A 17,635-nucleotide genomic window follows, 5' to 3' on the forward strand; every position below is an offset into this window, starting at 1 on the left:
TTACTCATGACTTTGAGAATTGTACTATTATTACTTCCCCAATTCTGAACTTTACCTAAAATTAAGGACACAAAAACTGGAACCCACCTGGTTTCTGCCGTTTAGCATGTTTTTTATTTTTTTTATTTTTCATTCACTCTAAATTTAAATTTTATAGCATAAATTAAAAACCAATGGGGCCCATACATCAGGTAAGTATTGGGGCAGTTCCCTGATCTCCTGATGCCTGGGTCGGGGGATCAGGGAAAATACAGCATGTTAGAAATCCGTGATTCACTGTTTCTGACTAAACATTGATCTGGATCTGCAATTCTCGGATTTTTAACATGCGTTTTGTTGATTACCTGGCGGATCGCTAATCATGGACGATGTCTTTGATCAGCATATTGCAGAGGTTCCCAAATGCTGTCCTCAAGGCACCCCAACAGTCCAGGTGTTGGGTATATCCATGGCTCAGCACAGATGGTTAAATCAAATTGACTAAGGTGCTAATTAAGTCACCTGTGGCCAAGCATGGATACATTTAAAACCAGGACCGTTGGGGTGCCTTGAGGACCGCTTTTAGGAACCTCTGGCATATTGGATCAGTGGCTTCAGAACGGAGAGTTGGCTTATAGATCTATGGACCCCATAACCCTTGATATGTGAATCTGTCCATATTATTATAATACTTTTATTGAAGTAGTAGTAGTAGTACATGTATATTTTTTTAATGTTTTGGGTTCTTTTACTTTAGAGTGAAGATATACAGCAACAAATTATAAGAGAAACATTCCACTTGGTGTCTAAAAGAGATGAGAACGTCTGCAACTTCTTAGAAGGAGGATTGTAAGTATGTTAACAGCCATGCAAAGGGTTAGTGAAATCAGCTTAGTCAGCAGGCAGATATCTCAGCAAGTTAGCCCACTGCACCTGTCGTTCCATAGTAAAAAAATACATAAAGGACGGAATGCAATTGTTCAGCAGATGGTATTCAATTGTAGCTTCATGCGGGTGCGATGGCTACCAATATCTGCTCTGCCCACCCAAAACTGATATGGTTTACTAAAATGTGCATAAAGTGATGCGTTTGGGTGCCCAAACAGCACTTTTCCCAGATAACGCCCTGCATCTTTTCATGTTTAGCTGCTTTACACGGCTAAACACGACCTTTATGGACACGATCAGCGCAAAAAATGTATAATTTAGCCCCGCTATCTCCTGTCACTTTAGACGGGAGATCATGGGAGCAAAACAATTAAATATTGCATATAATAGTGCACATTTTTTTGTATTTCCTTCTGTAATAATACAGATAGTGTTCTTTAAATGGTAAAAGTGTACTGGCGCCGGCTGGATTTTAAATAATGAGCAGATAAGTGGTTTCAATAAATATAATTATTTCATACATTTATTACACATGCATTAAAAATAAAAAAATAAAAAGGTCAAGATTTCAAAAAAGATAGAATATCATAAAAGTAGACATAAGTCTCTCGGCTAAAATAATAAATTTGACCACTTGTATGTCAATCGTAAATGTTGTGCTTGCTTCTGACTAGGGCTTATTTCTCCATGCAGTCCTCAATAGAATTAAATGTGAATATTACCCGTTCTCTTATGAGTAGTCCCCAAGGGTCTCAATAGCAGTCCGAGATCCAATAGCAGGGGAATTTCCTGGGTTTCCAAAAGTATAACGCTTATGAGGATCCAGTGGGAGCATCAAAGTCCAATTAGTGTCAGATTGAATGAGAAGTAGCAGTGGGTACAATACCAGTGGTCAGTGCAAAAGCTCAACGTGCTTCGCTGGTCTTAGTGGTTGCCCGCTTCCTCCTGGATCCCACTGGATCCTCATAAGCGTTATACTTTCGGAAACCCAGGACATTCCCCTACTGCTATTGGATCTCGGACTGCTATTGAGACCCTTGGGGACTACTCATAAGAGAATGGGTAATATCCACATTTAATTCTATTGAGTACTGCATGGAGAAATAAGCCCTAGTCAGAAGCAAGCACAACATTTATGATTGGGATACAAGTGGTCAAATTTATTATTTTAGCTGAGAGACATGTCTAATTTTATGATATTCTATCTTTTGAAATCTTGACCTTTTTATTTTTTGATTTTTAATGCATGTGTAATAAATGTATGAAATAATTATGTTTATTGAAACCACTTATCTGCTCATTATTTACAATTCAGCTGGCGCCAGTACACTTTTACTACTTTTGGGTACACACCTTTTTAGGGACTAACCACCCCTGTACAGGCTGCCGTTGACAGCGCACTCACACATATACAGTGTTCTTTAAATGACCTGTTGGTGTGGTGAGAAGTTCATTTAGCACTAATACCATGTTATTAGAGCCATTATGCAGTCAGATTGATGCACAGTGAGCATGCTCTTGCCGGTACATGGTATGCCATGCTGACTTATAAAAAGGTACAATAAACTATACAGCTGTGTTCACAGTAATATACTGTACAACATGGTTTTAGTTCTGTATTGTTAAGATACCTGTTAAACGTCCAGTTGGTTGTGAGTACTCTTTTGCTCACTCTATCCCCACTCCTAGTGTTGTGCATGGCCTCTATTGCTTCATAATAAGAGATTTCCAATTTTAATCTGAAGTGATTAGCTGACCCGTATTTGTTGTTTTTGTGTATATTTTTGATTTGTTAAAAAGAAACAAAATCCCTATTTGATAACTAAAAAAAAAAAAGGTGCTTTCAGCTAAATAGTAAAATTGTTAATTGTTAACTGAACAAAAACCCTGTTCAGCTTCAGTTTTACTAAATTAGCAAAACTGCAACTGGTTAGAATCGCATACTAATGGTGGCCAGCGATGCGATCGCAATTCAATTGCCATCGCATCGCTGATTAAGATAATCCCCCCCCCCCCCCCCCCCCCTGCCTGCACAACCTGGCTGTGAAGGCAACTGGGCTGCCGCCATCTTCTTCACAGCAGCTGCCCCGAAAACGGCCCAGACCCGCCCATTTTTTCACCCCCAACCGCCTCGCAAACGCCTCTGCCTGTTAATCAGATGTGATTGCATCTCCCTCCACGTGCAGAGCTGGTCCTGCGCATGGGCACTGCAGTAGCAAATGGTGAGTGAGATGCGATCTCGGTAGTGTTGGCTGCTGATTAATCCCCAAAGTATTTTTAGGATTTGTTTGCTCTAGAGAGAGCGTTTATTAACAATACATGCTTACCCCCTTGTATTATGCTGTGGTCACCATATAAATAAAAGACAATAATTGTAATACTCCCTACTGAGTAGCTCCCATCTTTCACATTCCAGGGCTTCCAGGCAGGGGAGCTGTGGCATACAAATGCAACTGCCCAGGGTGCTAATGTTGTAATATGCAGGGCCAAGCCCTTTATTTGTAAATAGGATGTGATATTCCTCGGTCTTGGCTCTAACCTGGGTGAAAGCAGTATAAAAAAATTAGAGGGGTTTTCTTTTTTGTAACACGTAGTACAACCAGCGCTGTGGTAAAAACATAGTTTAAAGTGTCAAGTCCTCTACTTACTTGGTTTATCACATGATCTGATACATGTGGGATAGATGAGGCGAAAACAAAAATAATGCATATCTACATTTAGTTATCCCCAGTTGCTTAAACAGCAGACACTGACTAGAAGTGTTTTATGTCTCCTCTAAAGGCCCGTACACACTGGTCGATATATCGGCCGTTCTCCTGAACGGCCGATATATCGCGGGACCGTCGCCCAGTGTGTACGGCCGATACGTCTGTGAATTCCGTCGTTCACAGACGTATCGCGTCGGCCCCGCAGCACAGCCGACAGCCAATATATCTACCGATATATTGGCGCGTCGCTGTGTGTGTACGGGGCGGTCGGACGACCGCCCGTACACATGCTGCGGCGGCTGGCGGTGATTGACAGCTGAACTGGGTGGGCATGTGTACACGCCCGCCCAGTTCATGACGTCCGTCCCCGACGGATCGGGCAGTGCGTATGCTGAACACACTGCTCGATCCGTCCATAGATATATCTGCAGATCAATTGATCTGCAGATATATCTACTAGTGTGTACCCACATTAAGTCACATAGCACTTTAACTCCTTTTAACTGAAATCTTTAAATGTTCCGTTTTTAGTTTTCACATACAGCTGTAACATACATGTAATATTTTGTGGTACAAAAAGCTAACAAAAATTAATGGTGGATATACTGTTAAAGCTTGTATGAACTTTGTTTAATTTTGCACATATTGGTATATTACAGGTTAATAGGTGGATCTGACAACAAGCTTATATATCGGCATTATGCAACCTTGTATTTTGTCTTTTGTGTGGACTCCTCAGAAAGTGAACTTGGAATTCTAGATCTCATCCAAGTGAGTATCTCTAATTGATGTATCTCCACCTGGTAATGGAAGGAAGAACGGTGTATATGAATTTTGCGCATTTCCAGCAAGTATGTTGCAGAACTCCTAACGAATGATGGTATTGTATTGGGAGAGACTGTTGTAATTTTTATATTTTATACCCCTTTTACACCTAAACCGCGGGACGCAGCCAGGAGCCTGACACGGGTGCTACCCGGCTGCGACCAGCGTCAGCCCCTTTTCCTCCTGCAGTCACCAACCCTGGCATGTTGCCGGTGAAGCGGCGGGGGCGGCGCTGGGAGATCACATGATCTCCCAGTGCTGCCCTTCCATACATTGAACTGGAGCCGGGTCGCATCGACCCGGCTTCCATTTACACAGCACAGCTTCCTGGGTTGAACCCGTGTTCAACCCTGCAAGCTACCCAAGTTGGAAAACCAGGTCACTCGACCCGGATTATTCCGACTCGGCCCTTTTACACCAACCAGCAACACGGGCTATGTGCGTTCATGTGCAATAACCCGTGTTATATGCTGGTTGGTGTGAAAGGTGTTTCTCTATCGTCCTAAGTGGATGCTGGGGTTCCTGAAAGGACCATGGGGAATAGCGGCTCCGCAGGAGACAGGGCACAAAAGTAAAGCTTTTACAGGTCAGGTGGTGTGTACTGGCTCCTCCCCCTATGACCCTCCTCCAGACTCCAGTTAGATTTTTGTGCCCGGCCGAGAAGGGTGCAATTCTAGGTGGCTCTCATAAAGAGCTGCTTAGAGAAAGTTTAGCTTAGGTTTTTTATTTTACAGTGAGTCCTGCTGGCAACAGGATCACTGCAACGAGGGACAGAGGGGAGAAGAAGTGAACTCACCTGCGTGCAGGATGGATTGGCTTCTTGGCTACTGGACATGAAGCTCCAGAGGGACGATCACAGGTACAGCCTGGATGGTCACCGGAGCCACGCCGCCGGCCCCCTCACAGATGCTGAAGCAAGAAGAGGTCCAGAATCGGCGGCTGAAGACTCCTGCAGTCTTCTAAAGGTAGCGCACAGCACTGCAGCTGTGCGCCATTTTCCTCTCAGCACACTTCACACGGCAGTCACTGAGGGTGCAGGGCGCTGGGGGGGGGGGCGCCCTGGGAGGCAAATGAAAACCTTTAAAAAGGCTAAAAATACCTCACATATAGCCCCAGAGGCTATATGGAGATATTTACCCCTGCCTAAATGTACTAAATAGCGGGAGACGAGCCCGCCGAAAAAGGGGCGGGGCCTATCTCCTCAGCACACGGCGCCATTTTCTGTCACAGCTCCGCTGGTCAGGAAGGCTCCCAGGTCTCTCCCCTGCACTGCACTACAGAAACAGGGTATAACAGAGAGGGGGGGCATAATAAATGGCAATATATTAATATAAAAGCAGCTATAAGGGAGCACTTAATCATAAGGCTATCCCTGTCATATATAGCGCTTTTTGGTGTGTGCTGGCAGACTCTCCCTCTGTCTCCCCAAAGGGCTAGTGGGTCCTGTCTTCGTATAGAGCATTCCCTGTGTGTCTGCTGTGTGTCGGTACGTGTGTGTCGACATGTATGAGGACGTTATTGGTGTGGAGGCGGAGCAATTGCCAAATATGAGGATGTCACCTCCTAGGGGGTCGACACCAGAATGGATGCCTTATTTGTGGAATTACGGGATAGCGTCAACTCGCTTAAGCAGTCGTTTGCCGACATGAGGCGGCCGGACACTCAATTAGTGCCTGTCCAGGCGCCTCAAACACCGTCAGGGGCTGTAAAACGCCCTTTGCCTCAGTCGGTCGACACAGACCCAGACACAGGCACTGATTCCGGTGGTGAAGGTGACGAATCAACCGTATTTTCCAGAAGGGCCACACGTTATATGATTTTGGCAATAAAGGAGATGTTACATTTAGCTGATACTACAGGTACCACTAAACAGGGTATTATGTGGGGTGTGAAAAAACTACCAGTAGTTTTTACCGAATCAGAAGAATTAAATGACGTGTGTGATGAAGCGTGGGGTGCCCCCGATAAAAAACTGCTAATTTCCAAGAAGTTATTGGCTTTATACCCTTTCCCGCCAGAGGTTAGGGAGCGCTGGGAAACACCTCCTAGGGTGGACAAAGCGCTAACACGCTTATCAAAACAAGTGGCGTTACCCTCTCCTGAGACGGCCGCACTTAAAGATCCATCAGATAGGAGGATGGAAAATATCCAAAAAGGTATATACACACATGCAGGTGTTATACTACGACCAGCTATTGCGACTGCCTGGATGTGCAGTGCTGGGGTAGTTTGGTCAGAGTCCCTGATCGAAAATATTGATACCCTGGACAGGGACAATATTTTACTGTCGTTAGAACAAATAAAGGATGCATTTCTTTATATGCGTGATGCACAGAGAGATATCTGCACACTGGCATCACGGGTAAGTGCTATGTCCATTTCGGCCAGAAGAGCTTTATGGACACGACAGTGGACAGGCGATGCGTAGAGGGGTTATTTGGGGTCGGTCTATCGGATTTGGTGGCCACGGCTACGGCCGGGAAATCCACCTTTCTACCTCAAGTCACTCCCCAACAGAAAAAGGCACCGACTTTTCAACCGCAGCCCTTTCGTTCCTTTAAAAATAAGAGAGCAAAGGGCTATTCATATCTGCCACGAGGCAGAGGACGAGGGAAGAGACAGCAACAGGCAGCTCCTTCCCAGGAACAGAAGCCCTCCCCGGCTTCTACAAAAGCCTCAGCATGACGCTGGGGCTTCGCAAGCGGACTCGGGGGCGGTAGGCGGTCGTCTCAAGAATTACAGCGCGCAGTGGGCTCACTCGCAGGTAAATCCCTGGATCCTGCAGATAATATCTCAGGGGTACGGGTTGGAATTAGAGACAGAGCCACCTCGCCGTTACCTGAAGTCTGCTTTACCAACGTCCCCCTCCGAAAGGGAGACGGTTTTGGAAGCCATTCACAAGCTGTATTCGCAGCAGGTGATAGTCAAGGTACCTCTTCTACAACAAGGGAAGGGGTATTATTCCACTCTATTTGTGGTACCGAAGCCGGATGGTTCGGTAAGGCCTATTCTAAATCTGAAGTCCTTGAACCTGTACATAAAGAAGTTCAAGTTCAAGATGGAGTCACTCAGAGCAGTGATAGCGAACCTGGAAGAAGGGGACTTTATGGTATCCTTGGACATCAAGGATGCGTATCTCCACGTTCCAATTTACCCCTCACACCAGGGGTACCTCAGGTTCGTTGTACAAAACTGTCACTATCAGTTTCAGACGCTGCCGTTTGGTTTGTCCACGGCACCTCGGGTCTTTACAAAGGTAATGGCCGAGATAATATTTCTTCTTCAAAGAAAAGGCGTATTAATTATCCCATACTTGGACGATCTCCTAATAAGGGCAAGGTCCAGAGAACAGCTAGAGATGGGTTTAGCACTATCTCAAGAGGTGCTAAAGCAGCACGGATGGATTCTGAATATTCCAAAATCCCAATTAATGCCGACAACTCGTCTGCTGTTCCTGGGGATGATTCTGGACACAGTTCAGAAAAAGGTTTTTCTTCCCGAGGAAAAAGCCAAGGAGTTATCTGACCTGGTCAGGAACCTCCTAAAACCAGGAAAGGTGTCTGTACATCAATGCACAAGAGTCCTGGGAAAAAATGGTAGCTTCTTACGAAGCAATCCCTTTCGGCAGATTCCATGCAAAGGGATCTGTTGGACAAATGGTCAGGGTCGCATCTTCAGATGCACCTGCGGATAACCCTGTCGCCGAGGACAAGGGTATCCCTTCTGTGGTGGTTGCAGGAGGCTCATCTATTGGAGGGCCGCAGATTCGGCATACAGGATTGGATCCTGGTGACCACGGATGCCAGCCTGAGAGGCTGGGGAGCAGTCACACAGGGAAGAAATTTCCAGGGAGTGTGGTCGAGCCTGAAAAAGTCTCTTCACATAAGCATTCTGGAAATAAGAGCAATCTACAATGCTCTAAGCCAGGCGGAACCTCTGCTTCAAGGAAGACCGGTGTTGATCCAGTCGGACAACATCACGACAGTCGCCCATGTAAACAGACAGGGCGGCACAAGAAGCAGGAGGGCAATGGCAGAAGCTGCCAGGATCCTTCGCTGGGCGGAGAATCACGTGATAGCACTGTCAGCAGTATTCATCCCGGGCGTGGACAACTGGGAAGCAGACTTCCTCAGCAGACACGACCTTCACCCGGGAGAGTGGGGACTTCATCCAGAAGTTTTCCACATGCTATTAAACCGTTGGGTAAAACCAATGGTGGACATGATGGCGTCTCGCCTCAACAAAACACTGGACAGGTATTGCGCCAGGTCAAGAGATCCGCAGGCAATAGCTGTGGACGCGCTGGTAACACCTTGGGTGTACCAGTCGGTATATGTGTTTCCTCCTCTGCCTCTCATACCAAAGGTATTGAGGATTATACGGCAAAGAGGAGTAAGACTAGTGGCTCCGGATTGGCCAAGAAGGACTTGGTACCCGGAACTTCAAGAGATGGTCACGGACGATCCGTGGCCTCTACCTCTGAGAAGGGACCTGCTGCAGCAGGGTCCCTGTCTTTTTCAAGACTTACCGCGGCTGCGTTTGACGGCATGGCGTTTGAATGCCAGATCCTAAAAGGAAAAGGCATTCCAGAAGAAGTCATTCCTACCTTGATAAAGGCAAGGAAGGAAGTCACCGCGAAGCATTATCACCGTATTTGGCGAAAATATGTTGAGTGGTGCGACCAGCGGAGTGCTCCGATGGAGGAATTTCAACTGGGTCGTTTCCTACATTTCCTGCAATCAGGATTGTCTATGGGTCTCAAATTGGGATCTATTAAGGTTCAAATTTCGGCCCTATCAATATTCTTCCAAAAAGAATTGGCCTCAGTCCCTGAGGTCCAGATTTTTATCAAAGGAGTACTGCATATACAGCCTCCTGTGGTGCCTAAGGTGGCACCGTGGGATCTAAATGTAGTTTTAGATTTCCTCAAATCCAATTGGTTTGGACCACTAAAGAATGTGGATTTGAAATATCTCACATGGAAAGTGACTATGTTACTGGCCCTGGCTTCGGCCGGGAGAGTATCTGAACTGGCGGCTTTATCTTATAAAAGCCCTTATTTAATTTTCCATTCGACATAGGGCAGAGCTGCGGACGCGTCCGCATCTTCTCCCTAAGGTGGTATCAGCGTTTCACCTGAACCAGCCTATTGTAGTGCCTGCGGCTACAGACGACTTGAAGGACTCCAAGTTGTTGAACGTTGTCAGAGCCTTAAAAATATACATTTAAAGGACGGCTGGAGTCAGAAAATCTGACTCGCTGTTTATACTGTATGCACCCAACAAGTTGGGTGCACCTGCTTCTAAGCAGTCGATTGCTCGTTGGATTTGGAACAAAATTCAACTTGTACATTCTGTGGCAGGCCTGCCACAGCCTAAATCTGTTAAGGCCCATTCCACAAGGAAGGTGGGCTCATCTTGGGCGGCTGCCCGAGGGGTCTCGGCATTACAACTCTGCCGAGCAGCTACGTGGTCGGGGAGAACACGTTTGTAAAATTTTACAAATTTGATACCCTGGCAAAGGAGGACCTGGAGTTCTCTCATTCGGTGCTGCAGAGTCATCCGCACTCTCCCGCCCGTTTGGGAGCTTTGGTATAATCCCCATGGTCCTTTCAGGAACCCCAGCATCCACTTAGGACGATAGAGAAAATAAGAATTTACTTACCGATAATTCTATTTCTCGGAGTCCGTAGTGGATGCTGGGCGCCCATCCCAAGTGCGGATTATCTGCAATACTTGTACATAGTTATTGTTAACTAATTCGGGTTATTGTTTAGGAAGCCATCTTTCAGAGGCTCCTCTGTTATCATACTGTTAACTGGGTTTAGATCACAAGTTGTACGGTGTGATTGGTGTGGCTGGTATGAGTCTTACCCGGGATTCAAAATCCTCCCTTATTGTGTACGCTCGTCCGGGCACAGTACCTAACTGGAGTCTGGAGGAGGGTCATAGGGGGAGGAGCCAGTACACACCACCTGACCTGTAAAAGCTTTACTTTTGTGCCCTGTCTCCTGCGGAGCCGCTATTCCCCATGGTCCTTTCAGGAACCCCAGCATCCACTACGGACTCCGAGAAATAGAATTATCGGTAAGTAAATTCTTATTATTAATTTGCAAGAAGAGGGTATTTTATGAGGGAACATTTTATGCAAACTGGAATTAAAAAGCCAAAGCTAATTTCTTCATATTTTATAAGGTAGAATAGCACCTGGTGTAATACAGAGAAAGACCAATGACCTTTTTAAACATTTGGTGAATGTTCGGCATGGTGCTATAAATTAAATAAATATCCTACATTTGGAAGACCTGATGGGTGTTTATAATTGTATGGTTATCTTGCTTCAGACTAAAGGGCCCCATACACTAACGCGACATGTCCGACCACCATGTCGCAGGTGATCACCCCGGCAGCCTTCCAGGCAGCAGGATCGCCCAAAATACAATGTATCTTGATTGATCCCAGCCATGCCTGCGGGGTCGGACATGATCGTTAGTGCAGCACGTTCATTCTGGAGGATCCGATCCGATGCTCACGGGAATGCGCATCGGATCGGAAACACCTCCAAAATGCCAGATTTCATCCGATATATCGGGCCGAATGCCTGAAATCGGATGAAATAAGCCCTGTATTGCCATAGATAAATACCATTCCTCTAAATCCTGTGGCAAAACCACTGAAAATGTTGAGGAAATAGTACTTGTAAAACCCTGTTTAGTAATAAAACACCTGTATCTTTATAACTAGGATAATTATTGGCGTAATAGACTAAAGTACGGTTTAGGATAATATACTTTTAAGCGAAGTTCTACTGCTTTGAGAATATTAAAATACTGATACGGTTCTGAAAATAACTGATCTACAAAGGCAGTATGCATATGAAAGTATTACTTTGTGTTATTTTGAAGAACAGTAGTCGGCTCGGGCATTGATTTTGAATCTGTGACACCTCAGAGGTCGCCATTATGTACACCTGACACATGGAATACAGGTATACATACAGCCTAGTAGGTATTGTGCCGTTACACAAAGTGAATTTACTAACTATAAAGACAACATTTCTGTTTGTTCCTTTGAAAGTAATTATGTTGTGTGAATGCTATCCGCCAGTCTGTTATTGATCCCATGTTGTCATATCATTTTATTTGAGATGGAGGATCTGAAATATTCATGGAATAATAGAAGACTGACATGAAATATTCATGTAGGGCTGACCTAGTTATTTAAATATTCTCATTGATTATGCATTGTACGTCTGGTCCTTCCAGCCACATGATCTGTGAGGGGAGATTAACTTACCTTTCCTGTAATGATACTAAATGTGCTACTTCTCCAATAGAATTGTCAATTTAAGTTTATTGCACTACAAAATATAAAACTGAAATTGTCCCCAAATACTATTTCCCATCTGATTATTATCTAGAACTATAGTAGTATGCATCCACATTTTATAATGCACACTACTTCTAGTTATTATATTTGTGTAAGGAGTAGTCACCTATTCCTTACTCAGCCATGGCTGTTTTCAGCAATGCCCGTCTCTGCCATTTCTCCCTCTACACCATTGTCAGCTATTTTTGTTGGGAGAGGGAGTTTTGCACAGTCTTATGATGGGTCTGTCACTGTCCTGCTAGAATTACTGGGTTGGGTATGGAATCCCGGGGGTCGGGATCCCGGCGTTCAGAATACAGATGCCCGGATCCCGGCTGCCAGAATGCCGGCAGCAGGGCGAGAGCTAGAAAGCCCATTGCGGGCTCGCTGCGCTCGCCACAGGTTTTATTCCCACTCTATGGGTTTCGTGTACACCCACAAGTGGGAATAGCCCTGGCGCAGCTGTTGGCATTCTCGGCGGTCGGGATCCCGATGTTGGTATTCTGACCGCCAAGATCCCAACCGCTGGGATAATTACCTTGTGTTGGGCTCTGCTCTTAGTATGGTCTGTACGCTCTCCGTTGTCTGCTGTTTGAGTCATTTGGGATCACATGTGCTCCGTCTCCCACATATCCGAGGCACTACAGCCATCATTGATTATTATATTGGTATATCTCTACCATAAATCATTCCTCTGTGATCACTGGCATCTGTGCTCTGCATGTCATTTTTGCTACTATATCATTGGTTATAAACTCATTACTCCATTTTGGCTTAAACCAACATTGGTAGGTAAAGATCCAATATTCTGATTCACTTTTATCCATCAAGTAGAGTCTTAAACAAAAGCGATTAAGAAAGAAAGTAGGATAGAACTGTATCATATAGACTGATAGTGAATGTTGTTTTTTTTTCTATGGATTTAAATGATTGGAAGAAAAATAGCTTTAAAAAATGTGGTAAAAATAAATAATAAGTTTAAACTAATGATTCATGTCTGTCACTCTGAATGAATACTGGCCATTAACGAGTAATTTAAGAAGCCATAGTTCTATGGCTCTCTAGGTCCATAAGGAATAAATTAAGTTCTACTATGAAGTTGTATCTGGGGCAATTGTATAAGACACATGGTGTTACCACTCAATTATACCTTTTGCTGAAGTGTGAATAATTATCTTGAACCCCCCCCCCCCCAAAAAAAAAGTGCCAAATAAGATAACAAGTGGTCATAAGGATCAGAATGATAGCCAGCATTTGTATTTCAGCAAATAAAAGTGCATAAGACTATTTTGGGTACATTCAATTGTGTGTCTAGTGATTTTTCTAGTGTTTACATACAAGTTTGTCAAATGTTTGTGAAAAAAAAAAACACTTGCAACTCCCACCTGCAAGTTCATAAACCCCTTTCCCATCAATACTCAACACTTCAACATACGTTTGCCACATGATAAAATCTGCTTTTTAGAGAAAATGACATTAAAAAATGAACTTTCATTATTTCCCATATTTTACTATATAAACACCTCAATGCATTATTATTCACTAATTACCAGCCCGTCAAAGTGATGGTACAACATAACAGTAATGTCAGTGCTGGTGACTCTGTGCTCCTGAATAGAGCAACGATTGAATTGCTCCTTCGGGCGACATCTAGTGACTGCCGGGGCACAAAACACTTGAATTCCCCCAATAGAGGTGAGGAGCAGTGTTAACCAGAGATACTGCACTGTGTCCCAACATTCTTACTTTAAACTAAGGACTTTTTATCAGTTATCATATAGTCTGGAGCAGTAAAATCCACATGTTCTCCCATTAAAACCCACATTAACTTAAAGCAGAGTTTAAATTAGTTGCTGCAGGTTTTATCCATAGTAAATAGTTGCATGATGTAGTTTGCGAATGACCTCCCCCCACACACACACACACTATTTTATTTTGTATGTTTATGTTTACACTGATCAGCCATAACATCAAAACCACCAATAGGTTAAGTGAATAACATTGATCTCATTAAAATGGCACCTGTCAAGGGGTAGGACACATTATGCAGAAAATGAACACTCAATCGTAAGGATCTGAGCGACTTTGACAAGTTTCAAATTCTGATGGATATATGACTGGGTCAGAGCATCTCCAAAATGGCAGGTCTTTTGAGGTATTCACAGTATGTAGTGCTTCATGCCTACTAAAAGTGGTCCAAGGAAGGACAACCAATGCACTGTCAACAGTATCATGAGTCCCCAATGTGTGTGAGGAGCGAAGGCTAGGCCGTCTGTGCTACAGTAGCTATTTTGTGAGATCGGACCAAATTGCTTAAAAAAAAAGTTAATCATACTTGCCTACTCTCCGGGAAATTGCGGGAGACACCAGAATTTGCAGGCACTCTTCCACACCCCCGGCAGAGTAAGCAGTCATACCGCAACTTGTTCACTTACAAACGAAGTGGACACTAACATCAGGATAATGCTGCGATTGTGGTTCCCTCATGAGGGGACAGGGCCAATATAACATGAATTGCATAGGAACACGAGCGACCTGCAAATCACGGCACTTTCCACAAGAGGATGGGGCCTAATCATGTGCAGTGCTGGGCCCCGCCCCCACCTCCTGTTAGCGGCATCTCACCTCTGGGCTTCTCCTAGAGGAAAGATTAGGAAAGTGGGGGCGTGGCCATGGCGGCAAGAGACTAGGCAGCAGGATCGAGGAGCTCCCTGGATATTAATCCTGAATATATCCTGGGGCTCTTATTGTGGCTTCCCTTCCGCTCCTATCCAGTCTGTCAGCACTGGGGAGGCGGCGGACATCACTGGAGGACCCCTGCGAGCGTTCCCGGCTCGCGCCAGCTGCCACCCGGATCTCGGGCCTGGGCCGCCAGTACATCCCCGGCCTCAATTTCCGGAGCTCCGCCGGGCGCGCGCGGACGCGCACCTGCGGCGAACAGCGCTTCCTACAGCGCCTGAGGTGAGCGCCGCCCCCCCTCCTACACCCCCTGAGTACCTTACCGGGCCAATCCTGCTCCCCTGGTGCCTGATACTGAGAGTGCTTGATAAGGGGAGGGGAGATTCTGTGGGCTCGGCGGCCATCTTGATTGCAGCTTCCTGTGTCCCTCCTCACTGCATGGAGCTGTGCATATAAAGTGAATGCAGGGCTGGAAGAATTGAGCTGGTTCACGCTGCCCTGCCTTTCGCTGCTGGACTATCCTACTGTCCCTTTGTTGCAAAATGCTGCGCCACTGGCTGGTTAGAGCTCCCCTTCTTGATGGCTGCATTAATGGCTGATCTGTGTTGTGCCATCCTTGTTCTGAACCTGGTGATAGTCTTGCCTACATACCCTAGCCCGCATGGGCAGGAAATGAAATATACCACGAGTGGACGTGCACACAGTTCTGTCCCCACTGTGTTTTTATAGTATAGTGTGTTGCTTTTGTAGGCATCACTCTTTGATCTTTCTTTGTCACTTTGTTTCACAGGGCCGCTGCTACTTCTCTTCTTATTGTGAATTATTGTTTGCTGCGGAGGGCACCCGGACTTGTCACACTATATCGTGAGTGCCGGGCATTACAATATTATATATATATATATATTTCTCTAACGTCCTAGTGGATGCTGGGGACTCCGTCAGGACCATGGGGAATAGCGGCTCCGCTGGAGACAGGGCACAAAAGTAAGCTTTTAGGATCACATGGTGTGTACTGGCTCCTCCCCCTATGACCCTCCTCCAAGCCTCAGTTAGGTTTTTGTGCCCGTCCGAGCAGGGTGCAATCTAGGTGGCTCTCTTAAAGAGTTGCTTAGAAAAAGTTTTTAGGTTCTTTATTTTCAGTGAGTCCTGCTGGCAACAGGCTCACTGCATCGAGGGACTTAGGGGAGAGAAGTGAACTCACCTGCGTGCAGGATGGATTGGCTTCTTAGGCTACTGGACACCATTAGCTCCAGAGGGAGTCGGAACACAGGTCTCGCCCTGGGGTTCGTCCCGGAGCCGCGCCGCCGACCCCCCTTGCAGATGCTGAAGATTGAAGAGGTCCGGAACCAGGCGGCAGAAGACTTTCAGTCTTCATCAGGTAGCGCACAGCACTGCAGCTGTGCGCCATTGTTGTCAGCACACTTCACACAGCGGTCACGGAGGGTGCAGGGCGCGGGGGGGGGCGCCCTGGGCAGCAATGTATAATACCTGTATGGCGAAAAATACATCACATATAGCCCTTGAGGCTATATGGATGTATTTAACCCCTGCCAGATATCACAGACTCCGGAGAAGAAGCCCGCCGAAAAGGGGGCGGGGCCTATTCTCCTCAGCACACAGCGCCATTTGCCCTCACAGAAATGCTGGTGGGAAGGCTCCCATGCTCTCCCCTGCACTGCACTACAGAAACAGGGTTAAAACAGAGAGGGGGGGCACTGATTTGGCGATATGAATATATATTAAAATGCTATAAGGGAGGAACATTTATATAAAGGTTGTCCCTGTATAATTATAGCGTTTTGGTGTGTGCTGGCAAACTCTCCCTCTGTCTCCCCAAAGGGCTAGTGGGTCCTGTCCTCTATCAGAGCATTCCCTATGTGTGTGCTGTATGTCGGTACGTGTGTGTCGACATGTATGAGGAAAATGTTGGTGAGGAGGCGGAGCAAATTGCCTGTAATGGTGATGTCACTCTCTAGGGAGTCGACACCGGAATGGATGGCTTATTTATGGAATTACGTGATAATGTCAACACGCTGCAAGCCGGTTGACGACATGAGACGGCCGGCGAACAAATTAGTACCTGTCCAGGCGTCTCAAACACCGTCAGGGGCTGTAAAACGCCCATTTACCTCAGTCGGTCGACACAGACCCAGACACGGACACTGATTTCAGTGTCGACGGTGAAACAAACGTATTTTCCTTTAGGGCCACACGTTAAGGGCAATGAAGGAGGTGTTACATATTTCTGATACTACAAGTACCACAAAAAAGGGTATTATGTGGGATGTGAAAAAACTACCTGTAGTTTTTCCTGAATCAGATAAATTAAATGAAGTGTGTGATGATGCGTGGGTTTCCCCCGATAGAAAATTATTGGCGGTATACCCTTTCCCGCCAGAAGTTAGGGCGCGTTGGGAAACACCCCTTAGGGTGGATAAGGCGCTCACATGCTTATCAGAACAAGTGGCGGTACCATCTACAGATAGGACCGTACTTAAGGAGCCAGCTGATAGGAGGCTGGAAAATATCGTAAAAAGTATACACACACATGCTGGTGTTATACTGCGACCAGCGATTGCCTCAGCCTGGATGTGCAGAGCTGAGGTGGCTTGGTCGGATTCCCTGACTAAAAATATTGATACCCTTGACAGGGACAGTATTTTATTGACTATAGAGCATTTAAAGGATGCATTTCTATATATGCGAGATGCGCAGAGGGATATTTGCACTCTGGCATCAAGAGTAAATGCGATGTCCATATCTGCAAGAAGATGTTTATGGACACGACAGTGGTCAGGTGATGCAGATTCCAAACGGCACAAAGATGTATTGCCGTATAAAGGGGAGGAATTATTTGGGGTCGGTCCATGGGACCTGGTGGCCACGGCAACTGCTGGAAAATCCACCGTTTTTTACCCTAAGTCACATCTCTGCAGAAAAAGACACCGTCTTTTCAGCCTCAGTCCTTTCGTCCCTATAAGAGTCATATCTGCCCAGGGATAGAGGAAAGGGAAGAAGACTGCAGCAGGCAGCCCATTCCCAGGAACAGAAGCCCTCCACCGCTTCTACCAAGTTCTCAGCATGACGCTGGGACCGTACAGGACCCCTGGATCCTACAAGTAGTATCCAAGGGGTACAGATTGGAATGTCGAGACGTTTCTCCCTCGCAGGTTCCTGTAGTCTGCTGTA

The 17,635-nt window shown here is 45.8% G+C and overlaps 1 protein-coding gene across 3 annotated transcripts in view; it reads left to right on the forward strand.

The window, feature by feature from the left end:
• The window catches only part of AP3S1 (adaptor related protein complex 3 subunit sigma 1), a 228,958-nt gene that overhangs the window by 21,703 nt on the left and 189,620 nt on the right, over positions 1 to 17,635 (forward strand). For all 3 annotated transcript variants that reach the window (XM_063964161.1, XM_063964159.1, XM_063964160.1), the window contains exons 2-3: positions 737 to 828; positions 4,235 to 4,346. In XM_063964161.1, coding sequence (XP_063820231.1) covers positions 737 to 828; positions 4,235 to 4,346 — 204 coding nt within the window. The remainder of the gene's footprint in view (positions 1 to 736; positions 829 to 4,234; positions 4,347 to 17,635) is intronic.

This window comes from Pseudophryne corroboree, chromosome 1 (assembly GCF_028390025.1).
Source record: "Pseudophryne corroboree isolate aPseCor3 chromosome 1, aPseCor3.hap2, whole genome shotgun sequence".
Taxonomy (NCBI): Eukaryota; Metazoa; Chordata; class Amphibia; order Anura; family Myobatrachidae; genus Pseudophryne; species Pseudophryne corroboree.